General features: G+C 39.0%; 5 protein-coding genes across 5 annotated transcripts; 3 read left to right on the top strand and 2 right to left on the bottom strand.

The window, feature by feature from the left end:
• Window positions 1-138: 138 nt before the first annotated feature.
• LOC6049420 lies at window positions 139-24,322 on the bottom strand. Its single transcript, XM_001866153.2, has 7 exons — window positions 22,909-24,322; window positions 21,437-22,757; window positions 21,144-21,254; window positions 14,605-14,850; window positions 14,018-14,341; window positions 5,392-6,343; window positions 139-699 (listed from the first exon to the last, which is right to left on the bottom strand). The coding sequence occupies exons 1-7, from the start codon at window positions 24,207-24,209 to the stop codon at window positions 248-250; spliced, it is 4,707 nt and encodes a 1,568-aa protein (XP_001866188.2). The 5' UTR covers window positions 24,210-24,322; the 3' UTR covers window positions 139-247.
• Window positions 13,583-15,174, top strand: LOC6049419. Its single transcript, XM_001866152.2, has 3 exons — window positions 13,583-13,929; window positions 13,988-14,419; window positions 14,482-15,174. Exons 1-3 carry the CDS (start codon window positions 13,741-13,743, stop codon window positions 15,127-15,129), a joined length of 1,269 nt encoding a protein of 422 aa, XP_001866187.2. The 5' UTR covers window positions 13,583-13,740; the 3' UTR covers window positions 15,130-15,174.
• LOC6049418 lies at window positions 17,917-19,578 on the top strand. Its single transcript, XM_001866151.2, has 2 exons — window positions 17,917-18,830; window positions 18,889-19,578. Exons 1-2 carry the CDS (start codon window positions 18,237-18,239, stop codon window positions 19,561-19,563), a joined length of 1,269 nt encoding a protein of 422 aa, XP_001866186.2. The 5' UTR covers window positions 17,917-18,236; the 3' UTR covers window positions 19,564-19,578.
• On the top strand, window positions 19,969-21,385 carry LOC6049417. Its single transcript, XM_038251331.1, has 2 exons — window positions 19,969-20,633; window positions 20,694-21,385. Exons 1-2 carry the CDS (start codon window positions 20,046-20,048, stop codon window positions 21,366-21,368), a joined length of 1,263 nt encoding a protein of 420 aa, XP_038107259.1. The 5' UTR covers window positions 19,969-20,045; the 3' UTR covers window positions 21,369-21,385.
• On the bottom strand, window positions 21,370-22,708 carry LOC6049416. Its single transcript, XM_001866149.2, has one exon. It carries the CDS (start codon window positions 22,679-22,681, stop codon window positions 21,428-21,430), a length of 1,254 nt encoding a protein of 417 aa, XP_001866184.2. The 5' UTR covers window positions 22,682-22,708; the 3' UTR covers window positions 21,370-21,427.

Below are 24,322 nucleotides of genomic sequence, written 5' to 3'. Positions count from 1 at the left end.
TTTTGTTTTGTTTAGTTTTTTCTCATTTAGCAAATTTTTTTATCAACGTCAGAGTGGCTCTATTAAATTCGAATAAAATTATGAAAATGAGTTAGGTGACGATAACAAAACACGATTAATGCGAAATGAAAACACCAATTTGGTTGTAGGAAATACTCCATTTATATATGTATATAATTAAAAACAGGCTACAACAGAGATTTTACAAACAAATAATTTTATACAACAATACCCTTTCCTAGTTTTATTAGCTTAAAATGTACCCGTCCACAATCTGCGTCACCATATCACTTATCCGGTGCCGATAGTCCTCGTACCGCTCGAACCCGTTGATGCACGCCTTCACAAACACCTCCGGCTTCCGGGACTCGTCGAACCAGTCCGTCCCGGGTGCCATCTCGTAACAGTCGGGCATTGGTGGCCAGTGAAAGTACATACAGCTTTCGATCAAACCCGCCAGGTGGTATTCCGAGCACGATTCGAGAAAAACTTGCCGCGAAAGCAGTTGGTCCACGTCGGCGGGGAGGGAATTTTGGCGCAGAATCGAGCAGAGCGCGTCGTAGTAGGCCGATTTAAGGGACTCGAGATGACACTGCCGGAAGGGACTTAGCGTGGACAACATGATAAGCGACATTACATCGTAAGCCGGCGGGGCGAGACGAGAGAACTGGTAGTCGACGAGCAGGGCGTCGGTTGGGACTGCAATTTGCAAAGCACGTGGAGGGTTAGTTTGTGTGTGTGATAAGCAGATGTGTTGTAGGGTGGCCACTCGAATTCAGTGTTGAAATTCCACGATTATTTACCATTTCAGTTTTATTTTTATTTATTTTGGTTCAGTAAATAACATTTTTATTTTGTTTATTTATGCTTTTAAGCAGTTGGTGATAGCATTCACTTTTTTGTTGTACAAGTTCCTAATTTGAAAAAAAAAAACTTGAATTAAAATTTTAAGCATTAAAAAAGCATCATAAAATTCCAAAAGTTTGGCATTTTATCATATTTGAAATTTATTCTCCTTCAATTTTACGTCATTAAACGATTAGAGGTAGATTGTTCAGTCATGAAATCTTTGATATTTTATTTCTAACAGTTCAAAATTGTTTTAAGGATTTTAAAATTTCAAATAAAATTTGTATTAGCTTTATTAAGTAAAATAACTGAGGTCAATATCAATTTTATCTCAAGTTTTCACGTTTTCGTCTCCACTGCATAAACTTTTATATTTTCATCGGTTCTACATAGTTTACGGCTTCGAAAACCAACTTTTACAAACATTCAAATAACTTTTGACGCAAGTAAAGTATTTATTTCCATAAAACAAAATATCATGTTTTAAGCACCTCAATCAGCAGAAAAACATGACAAAACCATCTCCGAAACAAGGCAAAACAAGTCATATAATTGTGTTTTTTTAAATCAGATTTTTCTTATAACGAACTCCTAAAAAGATTATCTACTTTGCATAATATCACACAAAACACATTTGTTTTCTTCCTTCTTCCTAGGTTGAAAGAATAACTTTTCTAGCAAAACACAAATTTTGTCAGCTACCTTAGACAGAAAAATCGACTAAGAATAACAGGACAATAACACGCTTCGATGTCGCAATACCAAATGAAATGTTATTTATCTATTTGTTATTTTTAGATCAAAATAGGTAAATTACAATTTACTTCAGAACTTTTCAGTACTTCTTGGACGATGAAATGCAGGCCATTTCATGACTTCAGAAAGTCAACAAAAGTACACCCAAAGGAAAAAACGCATGAAAATTTGTCATCCTGCTATTTGCTATAGAAAATGACATCTGTTATAACAGAATATGCGTGAAGTTCGATCATCGATTTTGCCCGTATACAAGTGCTAAAAAGTTGAACTTTTCAGAACCCAAATGGATGCTGAAATAGTAGTTTATGCAACAAGTTGCAAAAAGAAGATTTTTTCAGCACGAGTTGTACATTTATCCAACGAGGTTTACCGAGTTGGATAAATACGACGAGTGCTGAAAAAATCAAGTTTTGCAACGAGTTGCTTACAACATTTTTTGCAATGGAGCACCCGCAGTCGAGCAGTTTTTGACAGTTCGCTCCATAAGAAATACATTGTAGAAAAAAGCAAAAACTGCTCGAACGGAAATGCTCCATTCCGAAAAACGCTTATTTAATGGAATTTTATGTCAAACATTCATGTGTTTAGTAAATTCATCGTTCAAAACAAAACAATATTGAAAAATGTTACTTTTCGATACTAGTGCTGAAAAGTTCAACTTTTCAGCACCCATTTCAGTGCTGAAAAGTAGAACTTTTCAGCACTGTTATTGAAAGGTATTAATTTTCCATTCTGTTATTTTTGGTAGGGAAAAGTAAGCCGTTTCGTTTCTCCAGAAGGGCAGGAAAAGTTGACAGTTTAACAGTGGAATTGCAAAAAATACTTTACAGTACTGTTATTCTTAGTGATAAAAAGATAGGCTGTTTTATCCTTCGAGAATCATAAGAAAATTAAATAATTTGATAACGGAATTGTAAAAAAAACAAAGGTGTTTGATTTCACTCACATTCAAAATGCTTTAAAATGTGTAAAATTATGAAAAAAATGTGTCGATTTTTTAAAATCTTTATTTTGCTCCATGATTCTTAAAGTTAATGCGACAAGCTGCAAAAAGAAGATTTTTGTTTACCCAACGGGGTTTACTAAGTTGGATAAATGAAACGAGTGCTGAAAAAAACTGGTGCATAACGAGTTTCCAACATTTTTTTTGCAATTCCGAATAACGCTTTTTGAATGGAATTTTATGTCAAACATCTATGTGTTGAGTAAATTCACTGTTAAAGACAAAGTACTGAAAAATATTACTTTGCGATAATAGTGCTCAAAAGATCAACTTTTCAGTACTCATTCGATTGCTGAAAAGTAGAACTTTTCAGCACTGGTTTTGAAAGGTATCATTTTCGATTCTGTTTTTTTTATAGACCGTTTCGTCGCTCGAGAATAACTGGAAAAGAAATTTATTTGACACCATTGGCCATTTTTTGCTATTAAGTAATTGTGTAGAATTATGCAATTGTTTTTCCTGCGTAATATTTTCCTGGTGAAATATAAAAATAAAAGTTACTAAAATTTATTAACAAAGCTAACTTTAAAAAAAAAAATCAAATTGTTCGCTCTACAGCATTGCCTTGGCGTTTTCGATTAGGAGATTCCTACTCGAAACTAGGTGTCCGAAGGCTTGATTGTTGAGGCAATTGCAAACCTCTTTTGACTAAGCTTCCATCCACCCTGGGATACGAACTGACGATCTTTGGATTGTGAGTCCAACTGCCTACCTGCGACCCGTTTTATTAAGCTAACTTTTTATATTCCTTTAATTGTGACTTGAAATCAAATTAAAGTATGAAAAAAGTTTTTTTTTTATTTATTGAACATGATTTTTGGTTTTTGTAAGAAACCCCAGCATGTTATACATTTTTAGAAAGGTATTTTAAAGACCTTTCCAACGCGACCAATTCATTGAAGATCTGACAACCCTATCAAAAGTTATTAGCAATTAAGTGTTATTTATGCACTTTTTGGAAGCCGGATCTCAGATATCACGATGAAAACGTTGTCCGGATCTATCAGGCAACCCGTCGTTGAACAGGTAATCAAAATACCTTTCCAACGCGTCCAAAACATTGAAGATCTGACAACCCTATCAAAAGTTATAAGCACTTAAGAGTTATTTATACACTTTTTGGAGGCTAGTTCTCAGATATTTAGATGAAAACGTATTCCAAATATATCATGAGACCTGTCTTTGTATAGGTAATTTAAAGACCTTCCCACGAGCGTGTCTATTTTGGATAGCATTACCCTTCGAATGAGAGGAAGGCACCAACCACTTAAGGGTGGATTAAGTAACGTTTTTTTCCAAAACTTACAATTTTTTCAAAAAATCGTATCTTCAATACCAGATTTTGTGCCATAAAAAAATCGACAATTCGATAATACGTTTTCCGGGAATTAAACTTTGAGCAAACAAAAAAAAAAAAAAATAAATAGGATTTTTTCAGTGTATTGCATGGAGCCTCTTGAATGGAAAAACGTATAATGCTAAATAACTTTTTTGACATTTCAGTTTCATCCAAATAAAAAAAAACTGCAGAATCATAAATCTCTTCTAGAGAATCGCTCTATTTTCTCACAGAATTTCAGTACAGTGAAATCTCTCGTTGTCGATATTGAAGGGACCGTCGAGAGCGGGAGTTATCAAATTGTAGAACGAAATATCAAAGCATCTACGAAATATCAAAGCATCCACTTTTTGATACGACGCAACGGCTTCGAGATACAGTAATTTTTAAATTACAGAATACAAAAATATTTAAATACCTTACGCCCTTCTCAAATGTTATTCTCGAGTACTATTTGCTCCATATGCACAAAAATGGCTTATATAGGCCTAGGATAACATGTCTACAAACTTATGGGAAATTGGACGAGCTTTCCGGTAAAAATATTTACGAGACTGAAAAACCAAGTCTGTCATATAGAAAATGCCAAAAACCACCAAAAATCCCGTTTTTTCAACATTTTTATTTTTAAAACCGCTGTATCTTCCCAAGGATTGGACATAGGACAATGGTCAATATGGAGACTTTTATGTAAAATTATCTGGGAAATCGATTCCCACTACCGGTTTTTAAAAATTTTGACGTTTAGACCACTTTTCAAAAAAACAGTTTTAGTAAATGATTTTTGTATTTTTTTAGGAGAGACATACCATCCTGCATTTTTCGTCAGTCTTTTAGTAACATTTTAGGCTATTTTCTCAAAAATTGTGAACGAAAAAAAATCGTGACATCACCTTCAAATTTAAGTTTTAGACTTAAAAATCAAAAAATCTCATAGATGTGGCGTGTATGTTTGTTTCAGTGTATTTTTTTCAGAAAGCCCGTCCAATTTCCTACAAGTTTGTCTTTGACCACTTTTTGATACGATGCAACGGCTTCGAGATACAGTAATTTTTAAATTGCAAAATACTAAAATATTTAAATACTTTACGCCCTTCTCAAATGTTATTCTCGAGTACTATTGACTCCATATACACAAAAATGACTTATATAGGCCTAGGATAACATGTCTACAAAGTTTCATTGAAATCGGAGAGGGTCGGGTACAAAAGTACCAGAAAAAATCCTGATTTGAGCTGGAATTGCTATATTGTTGATTCCAAAAATTCGAAAAAAATCTTAACAAATTGTAACGAATTTGTTGCTTATTTTTGTTGATTTTTTTTTTGTCTAATTTGAAACTATACCAAATTTAATAGTTGAGTGGCCACCCTGTGTCAGGTGTTAGTTTGTATTATGACGGAGATGCACATTTTGCCCGATCCGAGCGAGAGATACCTACCAGCATCACTATTTGCGCGTGACGACTTATCCAGCTCCTCGTACTTGAACATCAGATTGTTGTTCCACAGATCGCCGTGGTTAAACACGTTGCGATACCGCGTGGAAGGTTTTGCAAAGTCGTAAATTTTCCTAATCACTGCGGGGAACTTTTCCAAGATGAGCCCGAGCTGGTCGGAGTTTTTGTATTTGTCGATGCGCTTAATGAGCTCGCTGAGGGCTTTGATGGCGTTGTCCAGGTTCGTTTTGCGGACGTACTTTTCGTCGTCGATGTACACGTTCTCGTTGAGGTGTCCGGAGTAGAGTTTGGTGATGGGTTGTTTGGTGCGTTCTTCGAGGACGAGGGACGCGGCGTGAAGTTTGGCTACGGTTTTGAGGGCTACCTCGAGGTGGGCGTAGTCCAGGAGACTTTTGTTGTTTTCCACCATTCGGTAGCCTTCGACTTTGAGGTTCTCGAAGACGAGCATTTTGTCCTCTTTGGTGAGGTAGGCTCGCGGGGCGAACGGTTTGGTGCCGATGGCCACGTCTTGAAGGCGTGGGATTAAGTGGGTGTAGAGTTGGATTTCTTTTTTGAAACAACCCATCTCTTTAACGTAATCGGCCAGTTTTGGGACCTGCTCGGGCAGGATCTTCATGAAGAAGCTGAGATATTCCTCTTCCGCGTACTCTTCCTCCTCCTCCGAATAGTGTACCATTTTTTCTCTAAGTACAACGTTTAAAAAGTAATGATCTCCTAGGTAGCCGATTGGTTCCTCGCTGAGCCGATCGACGCGATACGAAAGCACTCGAAATTTTGCGTTATATTTGTCACGTTTTTCCTGCAGAAAGCGCTTCACTATCAGCTCGACGTCCTCCTCGGTGAGGCCACACGTGGTAAGATTCATGGCGCGGCCGAGAGACACTCTACGCGAACTGATAACCGAACGAACGACCGAGGTGGGCAAAAACGTGCCTTAAGTACGGAGGCTGCGGACCAACTGATAAGCCAATGCGTCCTGCTGCAGCCTTTTTGTGTAAGTCTGAAAATCCAGATAAGATAAATTGAATTCATTCAAAAATAAGATAAAACCAGCAAAAATCATCCAAACTCACACAACCGAATGGGTCTAGCGAAGACACCAACCTTAAGGGGAAACGTAACGCATGGCCTGCTCACGCACGCATACCTGCAAAGTTGAAGCGCCTTGTTCCATGAGATTTGTTTGACAGATGATAAACACGGGTCAGGGTGAAAGCAAAGTGTGACATAATTACTCACCAAAGTCATCAACAAAGTTGCCTTTTTTTGCAATCGTCCTACTGCGTGAATTCATGGGTCCTTGGATTGAATTTCAAGCTGCTCAGCGTCCTAAAACGTCACGGAATCGGTTGAAATTCAACAAGCACCACTCAGACAACTCATTCACCTCGAAATCACTACCTTCAAACATTTGCTGCTCGGTGAAACTGTTTTGGCATTATTGAATGGTGTTGCACATGTTCTCTCTCTAGTTTACACTAGTTCGCACAACTAGACTCACTCGACTAGTAAGCCAACTTTGCGCTGAGCTCGACACGGACTGGAACGCGGCGGCCGAACTCAGCTGTTTCGCGTGTGCAAAACCAGCCACACTTTACTTCCTGCACTCTATGTCTCTATGCTGTGCTGAACGATGTTTGTCTACTCTCTCACGAGTCGTGTTGGACACTACTACGGGTTCGCTCAAATTTTTCGCTTTTCGCTCATCGATAACGACATGAGTTGAGTTGATGACTTGCGCAAAATATAGCGCGGGACCTAGCGCGCGCTGTTGTTGGGACGGAGGAGCGATTTTATCATGCTGGGGTTGGCGGTTTTTATTGAAATGTGATGATAAATTGAAGTTAATTGGAATGATGGGTCGACAATTTAAAGCGTACAAAAAAGATATCGTAACTAATAAAATAACAGTAGAAAAATACTTATAAATTTTAAATGAAATGATAGATAATTTAGAAGTTGTTGGCCAAAAATCAACATCAACATTGCACACTAAATCAGCCAGTATACATCATAGAAAGGTTTTGGGACACGCATTAACGAAAAATGGGTAGAAAACTGTTTGCCCCTATGGACCAATTTGTATTGTTTTATCCTTGGTTTTATCACTTTATTTACATAACTCCGTTAATTCAGCACGTTCGCTGCAGTACGAATGAGTTAAAACTGGGCAATTCATATTGGATATGAAAACTTGAAATCTATTTTTAAACAAACTTTTTAGACATCCGTTATTGAGTAAATGAATTGTTTGTTTTGTTTTGCATTCTTTTCAAATTCAATAGTTTTTTTCGGTATTAATGGTCGAATAAACGTGCTCGACTGTTAGCTTTGGTTTTAGGAAAATCAAAAATATTGTTGGTTGAATATAATTAACAATTGGTTGAATATTTAAAAAATGAACTTCAGTTTGTTTACGTCCGTCATTTGAAGTCAGGATTCGAACAAGAGCGGTCGATTTGTTGAGTTTGTGTTGTTAATTGTGAAGTGAGAGGATGTGAAAGGTGAAAATTACACTATTTAACTAATGTTGAAGTGGCAAATCAAAGTGAAAACTGTTACAATTGTGGAGGTGCAATAGGTGAGTACGCTTGTTAATGATTTCTTTGCAGGTTATGAACTATGAAGAGCAAGACGAGGACATTCGCAATGAGGACCTCTGATGTGAGGGGACTTCATGACAATGCACAGAAAAAAAATCATGGTAATATTACATCTGGGAAGGGGTACATCTTTTATGTCAGAAAAAATGTGTAATTTTACCACTTTTCTGTTGTAATGTCACTTTTTCAGTCTAAATTGAGGTAAAATTACATCATAAAAGAGGTAATATTCAACCTTCCAAATTTACACAATTTTTTACTGTGTGTTTAAAGGAAAGGGAAGGGCAGTGAAAGGAACAGGCGGGCGAACTCTTGCACGACAATACTTGCACGGGCAAATTTAGCAAAATGTTGGTTAATCTAAGTAAGTATGGGTTTATTTTTACACAACAATTTATCTATTGTGATTTTGATTAGTAAACTGAATCATTAAAAACCTTCGTGCTTACGATGGATGAATCTTTATTTTTTCAGAATCATCAAACATAAAATACATGAAAATGCGTATACATAATATCAAAATAAAAATTAGATGATGGGAAATGTCTAAAAAATAAAATTTAAGAAAAATATACAATATCAATATTTTGAAAATGCTGTTGAAAGACTGCTCAATAAACTGGTAAGTATAACTCAAAACATTGTTTTCAGGAATCGGAGTACGTTGAATAAATTGAATCAAATGCGATGAAAGTGTGTTGCCAAAAGTAGTTGTTAAATTAATGCAAGCTTGGTAAGCAGCATTATTGATATTTGTTCATTCCTCATTATAAATAAAGTAAAGTGAAATTCTGTGTAATATTACACCCTGAAATATGTAGCCCACATTAGCCTGTCCCATTTTGAGGTCATGTCGAGGAATTTCAGGTGCTCACTTCTTAAATGGTAGATTATGATGTTAGGAACAATGTTTTCTTAGACAAGAAAAAATAATAAAATACTTTCTCGCACCCCCTAGTCGATTTACTGAAAAAAGTCACTTTTTTGAACAAATTTTCTAAAATCGCTTGGAATCAATACAAAAACTGTTTCGATCAGGTGTGTATTATCTTCAAACGATAGGTTTTTGTCCATAGATTAAGATGCACTATCAATATTGGACGAAAATTTAAGTTTTTGGACTCTCCCAGGCGGATTTGTGTCGAAAAAATCGCATTTTTTCGAAACTTTTTTCAGAAATGTTCATTTAATTTAGGGTAGCCTATTTTTCCCAGTAAAACCAATACGTGCAGCTTGTAGGAAATTTCATGGCGAACATTTTTCTCTCTGAGAAAATGCAATTTCGACACTCCAGAGCCGAGATATTTGAGTTTTAGTGAGGAAAAAAGTGCCAATTTTCAAAATTTCTCAGAATTCTGAAGCAAGGCCTACTAATTACACGATGTAGCAAGCATATGTCTCAAAGGTCAGGGTATGCTTTTTATAGTAATTTTGGCCGCTGAATCCGAATCTGAAATCAAATTTCGTGCAAACAGTGATGTTTTGGAGCTACACCCTTTTGGAATGTTATTTGCGTGTTTAAGAGGTAGTTTTTGTAAATATTGCTCGGTTTGTTGTCGTATCAAGGTGCTCCGATTTGGATGAAACTTTCAGCGTTTGTTTGTCTATACATGAGATGAACTCATGCCAGTTTGGAGTTTGAATTTTCCGAGGATTTCGAATATGACAAAAGTGAGACTAAACAACAGGACAATAACTAACATTGTAAAATGTTTGTTATAGAAAAATCGAAAAACTATGAGAAAAACTGCGATTGGCCAAAAGTTATTACCGTAGGCTTATAGTCCATGAAATTCCCTAACTTGAACTAAAAGAGTATGGGTGTTGGAGGCTGTTGCAAAAATATATTGAGGTTTAAAAAAACAATTTTTAACAGTAATTTGCAAAAGCTATGAGAAAAGTTAAACCAATCTTGGATGTCTATGGCTCATTTTGAAGTGCTTCAAAAGACCATTCAAATGCATCTAAGATAGTTGAAATTGATGAAGTTTTACTTAAATACGAGCAATTTTAAGATTTTTTATGTTTTTTGGACCTCAATCTTCAATGCCCGTTTTACCCCACTTCCCTTTGTCTTAGAGGGCTCATTTTTGGCATGAGTTTATCTCATGTATAGACAAACAAACGCTGAAAGTTTCATCCAAATCGGAGCACCTCGATACGACTCTAGAACAAACCGAGCAATATTTACAAAAACTGCCTCTTAAACACGCAAATAACATTCCAAAAGGGTGTAGCTCCAAAACATCACTGTTTGCACGAAATTTGATTTCAGATTCGGATTCAGCGGCCAAAATTACTATAAAAAGCATACCCTGACCTTTGAGACATGTGCTTGCTACATCGTGTAATTAGTAGGCCTTGCTTCAGAATTCTGAGAAATTTTGAAAATTGGCACTTTTTTCCTCACTAAAACTCAAATATCTTGGCTCTGGAGTGTCGAAATTGCATTTTCTCAGAGAGAAAAATGTTCGCCATGAAATTTCCTACAAGCTGCACGTATTGGTTTCACTGGGAAAAATAGGCTACCCTGAATTAAATGAACATTTCTGAAAAAGTTTCGAAAAATGCGATTTTTCGACACAAATCCGCCTGGGAGAGTCCAAAACTTAAATTTTCGTCCAATATTGATAGTGCATCTTAATCTATGGACAAAAACCTATCGTTTGAAGATAATACACACCTGATCGAAACAGTTTTTGTATTGATTCCAAGCGATTTTAGAAAATTTGTTCAAAAAGTGACTTTTTTCAGTAAATCGACTAGGGGGTGCGAGAAAGTATTTTATTATTTTTTCTTGTCTAAGAAAACATTGTTCCTAACATCATAATCTACCATTTAAGAAGTGAGCACCTGAAATTCCTCGACATGACCTCAAAATGGGACAGGCTAAGCCCACATATACGTTTATCCTTTCCATTTTTCATCGGTCTAATAGCCGAGCGGGCTAAGGCGCCCTTCCTAACTGTTGGTGCTCGGTTTGAGTCCCGTCGGCTGCAACTTTTTTTTTGTTTTTACAAAAGTTTTACATGCAGCGTGTAATATTAAGAGCGAGTCCACGAACAGGGCATACCCCTTTGTATGGGACGTCGTTTTGACCTCACCAATCTGCCGGAAATTTTCAGGGGTTGTTTGTACATATGAAACTAGCATCTGGCCAAAATATGAGCACTCTAGGTCAACGGGAAGTGGGGCAAATCGGGACACAAAGTTTGAAGGTTCAAAAACGTAAAAAATCTTAAAAAGGCTATAACTTAAGCAAAATTCAATTTAATTTCAAAATTCAAAATGCATCTTAAAGGGCTTCAAAAATGCAACAAAATTCAGGGTAGAGCATCCAAATTAGTTAATTCTAAAGGGAGTTATTGGCATTTTAGTGGAAAAAATAGCATAATTTTCAAATTGAAATAAAAAAGGGTTCCATCCAGATTTCAACTCGGATCGACCTGCAGCTTGTAGGGGACATCTGGAACTACCATCTGAGACTGAGACCGCTTTGGGTAAGGCAGTTTAACATATTGAATAGACACTTTTACTTTTAGTGAATTTTTTGGTAGTAAATTTTTGCTCGGAGGACCCCTTAGATCCCATATTTGATATGTTAAACTGCCTTACCCAAAGCGGTCTCAGTCTCAGATGGTAGTCCCAGATGTCCCCTACAAGCTGCAGGTCGATCCGAGTTGATATCTGGATGGAATACTTTTTTATTTGAGTTTGAAAATAATGCTATTTTTTCACTAAAATGCCAATAACTCCCTTTAGATTAAACCAATTGGGATGCTTCTCCCTGCATTTTGTTGCATTTTTGAAGCCCTTTAAGATGCATTTTGAATTTTGAAATTAAATTGAATTTTGCTTAAGTTATAGCCTTTTTAAGATTTTTTACGTTTTTTAACCTTCAAACTTTGTGTCCCGATTTGCCCCACTTCCCGTTGACCTAGAGTGCTCATATTTTGGCCAGATGCTAGTTTTACACGTACAAACAACCCCTGAAAATTTCAGGCAGATTGATGAGGTCGATGCGACATGGGTATGCTTTGCTCGTGGACTCGCTCTTAAGTGTCTTTTTTGACGAAGGTGATGTGCATGCTTTTGCATCGATTTTACCATCGTATTTTTTGCTGTGTACATTTAATTACGTTGCTTTTATCAGTTTATAGCCGAAATTAAGAATTTTGTATAAAATTACTAATAAATTCCATATATCTTTTTGCAGCAAAAGGTTCGCTTTGGTGTAAATTCTGTGCCCGAACACAAGAAAAATAACTAAACCTGAGACCGTTGTAGATGATGATGACTTATCGGATGATTTCACAGTAATGGTAAGTGAGTACAACACTTAATTTTATACAACATAATAAAAATTTAAGCTTAAAACCTGGTGAAAATTTTGCTCGGTTTCTATTTTTAAGGAATTCACGGGAAATTAAACATCTTTTTTTAATTTTGTTGAACAATATTTGAAATATGCTTTTTTTATTATAATTTTTTGAAACATTAATCAAACTTTACATGTTTTTTAATAACAGTTAAAAAAAGTTTTGTTTTTATGCTTTTTAACAGTATTTTAATAACTTCATGCAAAAAAAATCAAATTAGTACAAAAAGTTAAAATTTTAGGCAGAATAAATACGAATATAAAAACACCCAGCATTTATTTGTGAGGCATTATTATAAAATTTACTGCAAATTCAATAAAAATATTGCTAACAACAGCTAATTATTGCCTACATGTACGATTATTTTTCTGTATTCAACCAATTGGAATGCTCTACCCTGCATTTTGTTGCTGTAAGTAAGACATTAGTAAAAATTATAGCTAGAAATTCGGCCCAGCCTGCATCGTTAAATAATTAAAGAAAATATATATAGACACTAACATAAATTATGTTTTCTTAAGAAATGTTTTGTCAAAAACCACTAATAATTTGCTGCATGCAACAATATTTTGGTTGATACAACGAAAAAAAAAATGTTAAAAAATAGTTGAAAAATATTGTCCAGCCTGTTTTTTACAGAATATTCCACAATATTTCAGCTGAAAACAAAAAAAATAGTAAATTTTCTGAAAAAAATATTCAAGCAGTCGACTGCTAGAATTTTTTTTCGACCATTTAACCAACACAAATGGAAATTCCAACTATTTTTTAGTTACTGGTGGTCAGCAATGTCGGTTTAACAAAATGAACAATCGATTGTTGAAAAAAAAGCTGTGTAAAAAATTTACCCATACTTTAAGTTAAATTAACCAAGATTTTCTTAGATTTTCCCTGACCGGTCTCTCCGTGTGGATCAACTCGGAGAGATTTGTTGTCTTTGACGAAGTTGTTCAGCATGCGAATCTCCAAGTTGACAACAGTTTGAAACTATACTATACCACTTTCCGACAAAATTTCTAAACTAATCTTCCATATAAAAATACATAAAAATTCAAATTCTTTGTATCGCAAGCCATTGAATCTTATAACAGATTCTTATCAATGATTCAAGTAGGAATCCCCCTTCGAATGGAAGCAGCCACTTTTCAAGATCGCAACTCCTTACATCACACGCGACACTTGATTCGTAAGTCAATTCAAAAGTGGGATTCTCACCGAAACCGATCTGCTGGAGCTTTCCGCGAGACGCGAGAGAGCATCTTGAGTAACACGCCGCGACGCAAACTCTCTCAGTCGAGATTGAGCTTTACACAGACCAAGTTCAACAATTAGTAGAGTAGGGTAGAACGATGACAACGTCAAGCGATCACCAAGTTCACGGTCTGTACCACGATCTAATCAGTGCCGGTGAATGCGAACAGATTGTTCGGAATTCTCTCAAGGTTGAAGAGTTTGTGATTTTGGGGTTTAAGCTGACCAAGATTCCGGGACATTTGGGATTTCTCGGAGAGTATTTGCATTTGAACGTGGAGGTTGAGGTAAGTAAGATTGACCATCTTACTTAGTTATACGACCTAATCAGTGTTTTCCAAGCAGATCAATGGGCAACGATCGAGTCAGCGGTACTTTATCAAATCGCTCCCACTGGGCGATAAGAACCAGCGCGAGATGATGGAAGAAATGGGCTTCTTCCGGAAGGAGGTTCGCGTCTACTCGGAGATTCTGTCCAAGTTCGGCAACAACGAGGGATCGTCCAAGTGGCGCCCGGATTGCTACTACACGCGGGACGATCTGATCGTGCTGGAGGACGTAAAGTGGCACAATGGATTCACCATGGTGCATTACAAAACCGCACTCGATCAGCCTCATTTGCATCTGGTGTTGGATGCCGTAGCTCAGATGCATGCCTGTTCGCTGAATCACGAGTACAATCTGGCCGGAAGACGGAGACTGGACGAGTCGCACAAAGATGTGCTGTTTGAGGCTTCGGTGTCGCGAGATAATGGATGGTTTATGGCGGGATTAAGCGTAACTTGACTTGATACAGATTTGGATTAGTGGAGTAAAACGAGATTTTTTTACCGTTTTAGGGTATTCGAGCGATCGCGTTGAATGGAACCAAGTATTGCAAGGATGCTGCGAAAAAGGAGCTCATGGAAAAGGAATTGGAAGGCAAGCTGAATCGGGTGTTTGATATTGTCAAGCCAACCCACCAGTATCAGAACGTCCTCGTTCATCGAGATATCTGGTTGAACAACGTAATGTTCCAGTTCAACGAGGATCAATCCCCCACAGCTTGCGTCCTCCTGGACTTCCAAATCTGTCGCTACCTTCCTCCGATCATCGACTTCCTGCTCACACTCTACCTTACTACTAGAAGATCCCACCGAGACGAGTTCTTCGATCACTACCTCAACTTTTACCACGATCAACTCGCAAACAAACTGCGAACCTTCAAGCTAGACCCGGAGCAAATCCTTCCAAAATCTCAACTAGAAACGACCCTCAAAGAGTACCGTTTGATTGCGCACGTGTTCACCGGAATCTATTTGGGACTCACTAACTTGCCGGCGAATGTGTTGGACGATTTGCACCAAAATGAGCCGGAACGGTATCATCGGTATTGCAACGAAAATAGGGACGAGTTGATGCTGAGGTACCTTCGGGAGGATACGTTCTACAGGGAGACCATGACCGAGTGTGTCGAGGAGATGTTGGAGTATTTATTTGAATTTTAATAAAACTTGTAAAAGATAACTTCAACTGAGTTAAAAAAAATCAAATACACTTTGAAATGATTTTAATACTAACCTTTTGAGCTGTTTAATTCATTCATTCATTCATAATTCATAAAGCTGTCAAAGGCAAACTTATGGGAAATTGGACGAGCTTTCCGGTAAAAATATTTACGAGACTGAAAAACCAAGTCTGTCATATAGAAAATGACAAAAACCACAAAAAATCCCGTTTTTTCAACATTTTTATTTTTAAAACCGCTGTATCTTTCCAAGGTTTGGACATAGGACAATGGTCAATATGGAGACTTTTATGTAAAATTATCTGAGGAATCGATTCCCACTACCGGTTTTTAAAAATTTTGACGTTCAGACCACTTTTCAAAAAAACAGTTTTAGTAAATGATTTTTGTATTTTTTTAGGAGAGACATACCATCCTGCATTTTTCGTCAGTCTTTTGGTAACATCTTAGGGTATTTCCTCAAAAATTTTGAGCGAAAAAAAAAAATCGTGACATCACCACATTTAACTTTTAAACTTAAAAATTGAAAAATGAAATAAAAGTGGCGTGTATTTTTTTTCAGTGTATTTTTATCAGAAAGCCCGCCCAATTTCCTACATGTTTGTCTTTGACCACTTTTTGATACGATGCAACGGCTTCGAGATACAGTAATTTTTAAATTGCAAAATACTAAAGTATTTAAATACCTTACGCCCTTCTCAAATGTTATTCTCGAGTACTATTGGCTCCATATACACAAAAATGACTTATATAGGCCTAGGATAACATGTCTACAAAGTTTCATTGAAATCGGAGAGGGTCGGGTAAAAAAGTACCAGAAAATATCCTGATTTGAGCTGGAATTGCTCTATTTTAACAACAAATCCGATCATCCCAATAACAGTTGGAGGTATTCTTCCATAACAAAAAATGTTATTCCAAAGTTGTTTTGGCGTTCAATCAATATCAGACCAATAATAAATTTTGTTATGATATCGTAAACTGTTATTCAACCCTAATGCTAAAATGGATTTTGCAAGAATATTCCATAACACTTTTTGTTTTTTTAACAGTATTTGTTATTGAAATGGCATGAATTTAGTTATTACCGTCTGATCGAGATATATTTTCATAGAAAAATTATTGTTTTGTATTTCGATTATTTTAGCAATTCAAATAAAATTTGGCATTTTAAAGAAGTTTCCAAAATTTGAGCTTTGGGACCACATATTTCATATAAATGGGAAAGTTGAGAGACTTGATCGTCTTTTTTGTTTCGCATATAACTCTTTTAATTTCACACAAAATTATAAACTTTTTGCATGAATTGAAAGCTTAAACATTCAACTATGTTTGAATGATAAGCGTTTTTAATCTGATGAATTCTTTGAGTCATAGCAAGCGTTTAAAACAAATATTTTAAACCGGCATTTTCAAAATGTTAGAGGTAACTTGATCCCCCATTTAAAAACTTGAAATATTCTTTTTAGACCAAAATTGAGCATCTTTGCAAAAGTTGGTAATTTTAGTTTAAAAAAAAAATACAATGATTCAAACTGCGATGAGTAACTACTATACTAAAGGAAACCATGTAAAAAATACTTAACTAAGCTTGAGGCTGATTCTAGTGACTGTAAAAATGCAAGGATTAAGTCTCCATAATTGCACTTTTTTTTAAACAATTCGTTGTAAATTTAACGTCACATGCGTGAGAGTTTTGTAGTTGATAAGTTTATCACACAATTCATGCACTTTTTAGAAAAATGTGTGCAACTCTATCCGATGATTTTTTTCTTTGTTTTCTACAATGAGTTTGAGTCAATTTCGCACAACTTTCTAGAACAAAGGCTTTTTTTGCCCCCTCCCCTAACCGTAGGATTTTGGGATTTTTATAGAAGACTTCATTGATATTTTGTATTTTTTACAGTGTAGTATGTTACTTGAAAAGTATAGAAAGCATATAAGTGTAATTTTTGCTTCAATTAAATAAATCTTAATCCTTGTAACGTTTTTTTTGTAAACGTAAAGTACAACTAATTGAAAAAAAAAATTAAGATGCAATTATCATAACTTTTACCAACATTTCGCCTGTTCAAAAATATTGTGAATGTCAGTGAAAATTTCAAGATAAAATTACTTTGGCCTTGTAATATAATTTTATTCCTAAAAAACAGCAATTTTCTGAAACATTGTAGTTTTTGTTAAATCTGAAAAATTTCCACGAAACTTGATGGTCCCGTGAAACTGGAAATTTTCTGCTTGATGTATCACTTAGCTCAACTTAGGTCCTTGTGAAAATTGTATTTTTTAGCGTGAAAAATCTCTAAGTCTAGGTTAAGACTTTTCAGTAAAACAAGAATAACTGAAAAAATCCTGTTTTTTTTAGACTTTTCCAGGTTTGAGATTGTGTTTCCAAAATACGTTATGTTTTAGTTTAGATTTTTTATGAAATGTTTTTGGGAACTAAAAAATCTACTTTTCGCTTGAGTTAAGAATAAAACAAAATCAAGATATAAAATAAAAAAAAAATGCGAAATTGATATAATTGTAAAAATATTTTTGGAAAAAGTCCAAAATATTGTCAACCAAGATAAAAAAAAAACATTTTTAAGATGGAAATTTAAATTTTGAACCAAAAATCCCTAAAATTACGCTTTAATTTTCAATGTTAAAAAATAAATGTTTTGTGAAATTTTCTGCATTTATCAATAAAAATAATTTTAAAACTTTAAAATCATTCAAAACATTTAAAAAGGTCTAAAGTTATAAATGTTAATCATTATGGGAAACTAACTTGACCGAAATGTCAATGTCGATCCGATAGCCGAGCGCGCTAAGACGCCAGTCCATCGGTGAGTGCTGGTTTCAATCCCATCGGTTGCAACTTTTTTTTAGTGACCTTCCTCACAAAGATGGCTGTGTTTTATCACGCTGAAACTTTTTTTATCTCGTTTATCAAGACAAATTGCGGCATGTATAATTTTAACACCACGCTGATATGCTAAGCAATTACACCTCTAAAGCTACTGTTTTCACAACGCCTGTAACTAAGCTCGGAGATTAGTTAGAAAACCGTCGTTGAATAAGCACTTCCCCAGCCAGCAAGCCATGGACCAACTGATCACGATCGAAGAGTGCGCCGAGGTGGTGCGAAATTCGAAAGCAATACAAAGCAACGCCTCCTTTGATATCGTCCGGTATCGACTGGATAAGGTGGGCGGTCTTCCCGGTTATCTGGGAGAGTATGCGCGTTTGGTTGTGAGCGTGAAGTGTAATCGTGTAATCCGAGAGTTCCGGTACTTTGTCAAGAGTCTGCCAATAACGGACTGGTCGCACAGGAAACTGATTGAAAAAGTTGGCTATCATGCTAAGGAATCCGAGTGCTACAGGGAGATGTTCCCGCGATTTAAACAGAGTCCGGAGCAGGTCCAAAAGTGGAGACCATCGTGCTGGCTTATTAAGGCGGATCTGATGGTTATGGAAGATCTGGTGGACAACGGATTTGAAGCAATGCCGTATCGAATGGAGTTCGGACAAGGGCATATGATGCGAATTATTGATTCGTTGGCCCAGATGCATGCGTGTAGTTTGGATCTCGAGATAAATCAGTTGAACGGAGTCATGCTGGGGAAACAGTTCGAATCAATGCTCTTTGAGACGATATTTAGGAGGGAAAGTCCGTGGATCAAGGCCGGTTTACAGGTATCGTAGAAAACTTAAATATCTAGTTCGATTATAACATATCTTGTATTTTTTATAGGGAATCAAGAAAGCTGCCCTTTTCGCATCGAAATATTCCAAGAATCCTACCTTCAAACAAACGATTGAAGCAGAAATGGACTCCCGGATGGAACAATTGTTTGAACTATTCGAACCTTCAGTGAAATACCAATCGGTATTGGTCCACCGAGACCTGTGGCCGAACAACTTTATGTTCCGATTCCCAAAGGATCCCAAATCGGGAATTACAGACTACGACACTCCATCGAGCTGTGTCCTTCTGGACTTCCAACTGGCACGGTACCTTCCACCGGCCGTGGACTTGCTGTGTGCAATCTACATCTTGACTCGGAGGTCCCACCGGGATGCGTTCTACGAGTCCTACGTAGATCACTATTACCAATCGTTGACGAACAAGTTGGAAAAGCTCGATCTTGATATCAAAACGATTCTTCCCTGGAATTCGTTTAGGGAAAGCCTCGAACACTATCGCTTGGTGGGACTTCTTTGGTCTGGAGTGCTGCGGTCGTTCGTGAATCTCCCTGAGGGGTACCTGCCTGATCTAAGGAGGAGTCATCCGCAGAGCTATAATGATTTCTTCTTCGTTAGTAGAGATCAAGTAATCGAGGAGTTTCTGAACAAGGATCGTTACTTCAGGGATAATTTTGTGGACACGGTGGACGAAACTTTAGAATACTTATTTGCATTTAAATAATTTTGCAAATAAATCAGATGTGATCAAAATGATCGTTTTAATTTACAAAACTTCAAAAACCTAATGAAGATCATCATCCAATCAAAACCCGTCGCAGCGCAAGTGATCAAAGCCGGCGTTGACACGAAAATAACGAAGCAATCTAAATGTGTCCGACGGCACGTTCATCAGTTCTAATTCAACTGGGTTTAACTTTACGACACTGTAAAAAATAACAACTTTTATTTTATTGCATTCAAAGTGTAATACTTCTTCCTTGAGTGCTAATGAGTTATGACCGCACAATTTTCTTATCGCTCTCTTATCCAAACAAAACAAACAGCGGTCAGTACAATTCCTACGGTGCCCTGATATACTAAACAATCATGCACAGAGGAGAGTCTGCTACTACCACTAGAGATGCTTTTTCGCACAAGTCGGTGTCACCAAGTTAGTTCGGTTCAGTGTGGCACCCATCTTGGATCTAGAAGACAAAGCAAGCCATGGATCAGCTGATCACGATCGAAGAGTGCGCCGCGGTTGTGCGAAACTCAAAAGCAGTCGCGGGCTCCTTCGATGTGGTAAGCTATCGGATCGATAGGGTGGGCGGTCAACCCGGATATCTCGGGGAGTACTCGCATTTGGTTGTGACCGTGAAGAAGGGTGATGGTGATTTGCAAGATTTTCGGTACTTTGTCAAGTATTTACCGATAACGGACTTGACGCAGCGAAAGATCATCGAAGAGATCGGAATTTTCACCAAAGAAGCGGTGTGTTACCGGGAGATGTTTCCAAAGTTTGAACAAGGATCGGAAAAGGTCCAAAAGTGGAAGCCGGCTTGCTGGCTTGCTAGGGATGATCTGATGGTGATGGAGGATCTCGTGGACAACGGATTTGAAGGGATGCCGTATCGGAAAGAGTTTGGACAAGGGCATATGTTGCGGATTATAGAATCGATGGCCCAAATGCATGCGTGTTGTTTGGACCTAGAGATCAACCAGATGAAAGGGATCAAGTTAGAGGACAAATTCGGATCAATGCTCTTTGAAACAACGTTCATGGATAATCCTTGGTTTATGTCTGGCTTGAAGGTAAAGTAGACGACATGTTCAGATGTATTGAGAAAATGTAACATCACATATTACTTTCAGGGAATCAAGAAAGCTGCCCTTTGCGCATCGAAGTATTCAAAGAATCCCTCCTACAAGCAAACGATTGAAGCGGAAATGGACTCCAAAATGGATCGTATCTTCCAGCTTGTCGAACCATCGACGCAATACCAATCGGTAGTAGTCCATCGAGACCTTTGGTTCAACAACTTTATGTTCCGATTCCCGAAGGATCACAGTATAGAAAGCACGGACTACGACAATCCTACGAGCTGTGTTCTACTCGACTTCCAGATCGCAAGATACCTTCCACCTGCGGTGGACTTCCACTGCGCGATCTACCTCCTAACCCGAAGATCCCACCGGGATCAGTTCTACGAATCCTATGTTGAGCATTACTTCAAAACGCTTACAGACAAGCTGGAGAAGCTCAACCTTGATATTAACACGATTCTTCCGTGGGATCAGTTCAGGGAAAGTCTCGATCACTACCGCTTGGTGGGATTGCTGTGGTCCGGAGTACTGCTGGCGTTCGTGAATCTTCCCGAGGGATATCTGCACGACCTCCGGGTCAACCACCCGCAGACGTACTACGACTTCTGTCTTGTTAGTAGGGATAAGGTGATCGAGGAGTTCCTGGACAAGGATCGCTACTATCGGGATAACTTGTTGGATACGGTGGACGAAACTTTGGAGTACTTGTTTGGGTTTAAATAAATTTAGTTTCACTAAAATCCCTAGTTTTATTGTGTGGTTAGATATTAAGATATTTAAGCTTAAGCAGCATTCGGAAGCAACTCCTGAATCATGTCCAGCAGCCGATCCCGGTACGCCCCATCCGCTTGGAACGCCTTCAAACAGATCTTCACCTTGGAGAGTGGCATGAATCCGGCGCAGTCCTCCGACAACATAAATACCTCGTCCAGGTAACACTGCGCCAGCATGACTTCCGGACCGATGATGCAGCCGTGGATTTGACCGGCTAGACGGTAGTACCGGCAACACTCGAGAAAGGTTTGCTTCGAGTAGATACTTGCGGGATCGAATCCGTTCGCAGTTAGATGTCCCGCAAATACTTCGTAGTAGTGATCTATTAGGGAGTCCATATGTTGGGATCGGAACTCGTACATTGTGGTAAGCGATAGAAGTAGGCTGAGATCGTACGCCGGAGGCGTGTATCGGGACAGCTGGAAATCAACGAGAATACATCCTACGGGTTCACCGCTGGAACCATGCTTGAACATCACATTGTTGTTCCAGAGATCGCCGTGACAGAAGACGTTACGCCAAACAGTGGAGGATTTGACGTATCCATACAGACTCCGGATCACTCCGGGAAGCGCTGCTATAATCTCCGCAAGCCTACCGGAGTTCCGTTCAACCACTCGGAAGAACTCACACCACAGCACGATCACATTCTCGACATCCCGGGTCCGGATGCTCCCCTCGATCCCCGTCCAGGCGTTCTCCTTCAACGCATCCGGATACAGCTCCAGCAACCCCTTTGATTCCCGCTCTTCAAAAAGAATCGATCCCGCGTGCATATGCGCCAACGCTTCAAACGCCTTCTTCAAGTGATCGTAGTCCATCAGTCCGCTATTCCCCTTCAAGATATCGTACCCTTGCAGCTTCACGTTCTCCATCACGATCAGTCGATCCTCCTTCGTCAGCAAATACTTCGGAACAAACTTCTCCCCCGGAATCGCCAGTCCAATCTTCGGTATAATCTGCTCACAAAGCGCGACCTCCTTCCTAAAACTCCCGATCTCAACCAAATACCCCGCCAGCGTTGCGTTCGCCGCCGGAATCACCTTCACAAACAGCGAAAGCTCCTCGTTGCGTGATCCATTCAGCGTGAGGAGCATCTTCAGCGCGAGATGGTCCGCCAAGAAGCCGTCCGGACTCCCACCGAACGGCTCGATCCAGGCGTGCTGGATCGCGTGGTGAAGCACGGACTCGCCAAAGACGCGTCGGACTATTAGTTCCAGATCGGCGCTAACCAGGCCAAGGTCGGACGGTTTCACTACCATGGTTCGCGCTGGGTCGACTGCTATCGGTGACTGTTGGGTTGGGTTGTGCGACATGGATCCGTCTTCGGACGGCTGACTGACTTATCGTGCGAGATTACGGGGCTAGTTGACTTTGCGTAGTTTGAGATAAGGAAGATCTTTTGGGTAAATGAAACTTCGTGGGTTTCGAAAAACACGTTTTATTGTTTGAGTGGAATGTATCGTATGTATGGGACTTCTACACCTACTACAAAGCCGCGATCAGATCCCGGATTATTCCGGTGATCCTCGCTCTGTACTGCGTATCACTGTTTAGAACATTCAAACACATCCGGATCTTGTCCTCCCCGCTGAAGTTGTTGTACTCTTCCGGAGAGGAAAAGATCTGATCTACGCAGCTTCTGGGTAGCAAGGTTACGTGGTTCATCAGGAAGTTGTCGATCAATCCAGAGATCCTATACTTGCCACAAGACTGCCGGAACTGCTTCTCCGGGAAGATCTCCTCCGGCGATAGGCACTGCGCAATGAACTGACTTCGAACTGTTCGGTAGTACAAATCGATCAGCTCGTCGTAATGCTGCTTTCGGAACTCCCCGGTGGTCGTAAGGTGGATCAGCATGTTTACGTCGTACGCGGGAGGTGCGTAACGCGCAAACTGAAAGTCCACGATCAGGCAGTCCTCTGGCGGTCCGTCAGGGGTTGAGTACCGGAACATCAGGTTGCTACCCCAAAGATCGCCGTGGCAAGCGACGTTTCGGAACACCTCGGATGGCTTCACGAGGTCGTAGATTTGAAAGATAAAGTCGGGCAGTTTGGTTAGGATGTCCGGCAGGTTAGGGTTATCCCTTTCGACGACCTTCACGAGCTCGCTCAGGACTTCGATGGCGTTTTCCAACTCCTGGACGCGTGGATTGCCATCCCGACGAATCCAGCAGTTCTCGTCCAGAGCGCCAGGACACAGCTCCGGTAGCGTCCTCCCCGTCTTGGTCTCCACCATCAACGAGGCGCAGTGGAATTTGGCCAGGGCACACAGTGCCTGCTCCAGATGTGCCTTATCGAAGATTCCCAGTTCGGCGCAGTTGATGGTGGTGTAGCCCTGCAGTTTGAGGTTCTCAAACACCAACAGCTGGTCATCTTTCGCCAGATAAGACTTCGGGGCGAACCGGGCAAACTGGGCAAGACGTGGGAAGAGGTCGCTGTACAAGCGACATTCCTTACGGAACGTCCCAATCCCACTCAGGTATTCGTTCAACGCCGGTATCGAACTCGGTAGAATCTTGAAGAAGAAGTTCAGCGTATCTTCCTCACTCTCACCAACCCGCAGAACAACCAACTCCAGTACAAAGTGATCCCCGAGATATCCGACGCGACTCTTGCTGAACGGAGTCACCTCCGCGGACCGAATCTCGCAGCGAAGCTTGGGATTGTCAAAGTATCGCTTCACGATGCCTTCCAGCTCCGGTCGATGCAGGTTAAACTGTTCCGGGGTCATCTTGGCGTTGCGAACTTCACTGCCGTACGACTCGCACTGAATCAGCTCTGTTAACATCTTTATTACCTCTGGAGTGGTATTCGGGTTTAAATTGATAAGCTAACCACTACATGACTGCCGACAAACATTCTCTGGATCGATACTGCGGACTATGCGTGTATGTAGGGATG

This window comes from Culex quinquefasciatus, chromosome 2 (assembly GCF_015732765.1).
Source record: "Culex quinquefasciatus strain JHB chromosome 2, VPISU_Cqui_1.0_pri_paternal, whole genome shotgun sequence".
In the NCBI taxonomy this organism is placed as follows: Eukaryota; Metazoa; Arthropoda; class Insecta; order Diptera; family Culicidae; genus Culex; species Culex quinquefasciatus.
This window is presented reverse-complemented; position numbering and strand designations above follow the sequence as displayed.

Coding starts and splice junctions, on each gene's coding strand:
- LOC6049419 (XM_001866152.2), top strand. CDS start 13,741: ATGACAACGTCAAGCGATCACCAAGTTCACGGTCTGTACCACGATCTA. Junction 13,930..13,987: donor ATTTGAACGTGGAGGTTGAG/GTAAGTAAGATT, acceptor TTTTCCAAGCAG/ATCAATGGGCAACGATCGAG. Junction 14,420..14,481: donor GGTTTATGGCGGGATTAAGC/GTAACTTGACTT, acceptor TTACCGTTTTAG/GGTATTCGAGCGATCGCGTT.
- LOC6049420 (XM_001866153.2), bottom strand. CDS start 24,209: ATGTTAACAGAGCTGATTCAGTGCGAGTCGTACGGCAGTGAAGTTCGC. Junction 14,851..21,143: donor CACAGCAATCCCACCAAGCG/GTAGTGATCGAG, acceptor CTCCGGGTCTAG/CTTGAAGGTTCGCAGTTTGT. Junction 14,342..14,604: donor ACGAGGACGTTCTGATACTG/GTGGGTTGGCTT, acceptor CGACTCGTCCAG/TCTCCGTCTTCCGGCCAGAT.
- LOC6049417 (XM_038251331.1), top strand. CDS start 20,046: ATGGATCAGCTGATCACGATCGAAGAGTGCGCCGCGGTTGTGCGAAAC. Junction 20,634..20,693: donor GGTTTATGTCTGGCTTGAAG/GTAAAGTAGACG, acceptor TATTACTTTCAG/GGAATCAAGAAAGCTGCCCT.
- LOC6049418 (XM_001866151.2), top strand. CDS start 18,237: ATGGACCAACTGATCACGATCGAAGAGTGCGCCGAGGTGGTGCGAAAT. Junction 18,831..18,888: donor GGATCAAGGCCGGTTTACAG/GTATCGTAGAAA, acceptor TATTTTTTATAG/GGAATCAAGAAAGCTGCCCT.
- LOC6049416 (XM_001866149.2), bottom strand. CDS start 22,681: ATGGTAGTGAAACCGTCCGACCTTGGCCTGGTTAGCGCCGATCTGGAA.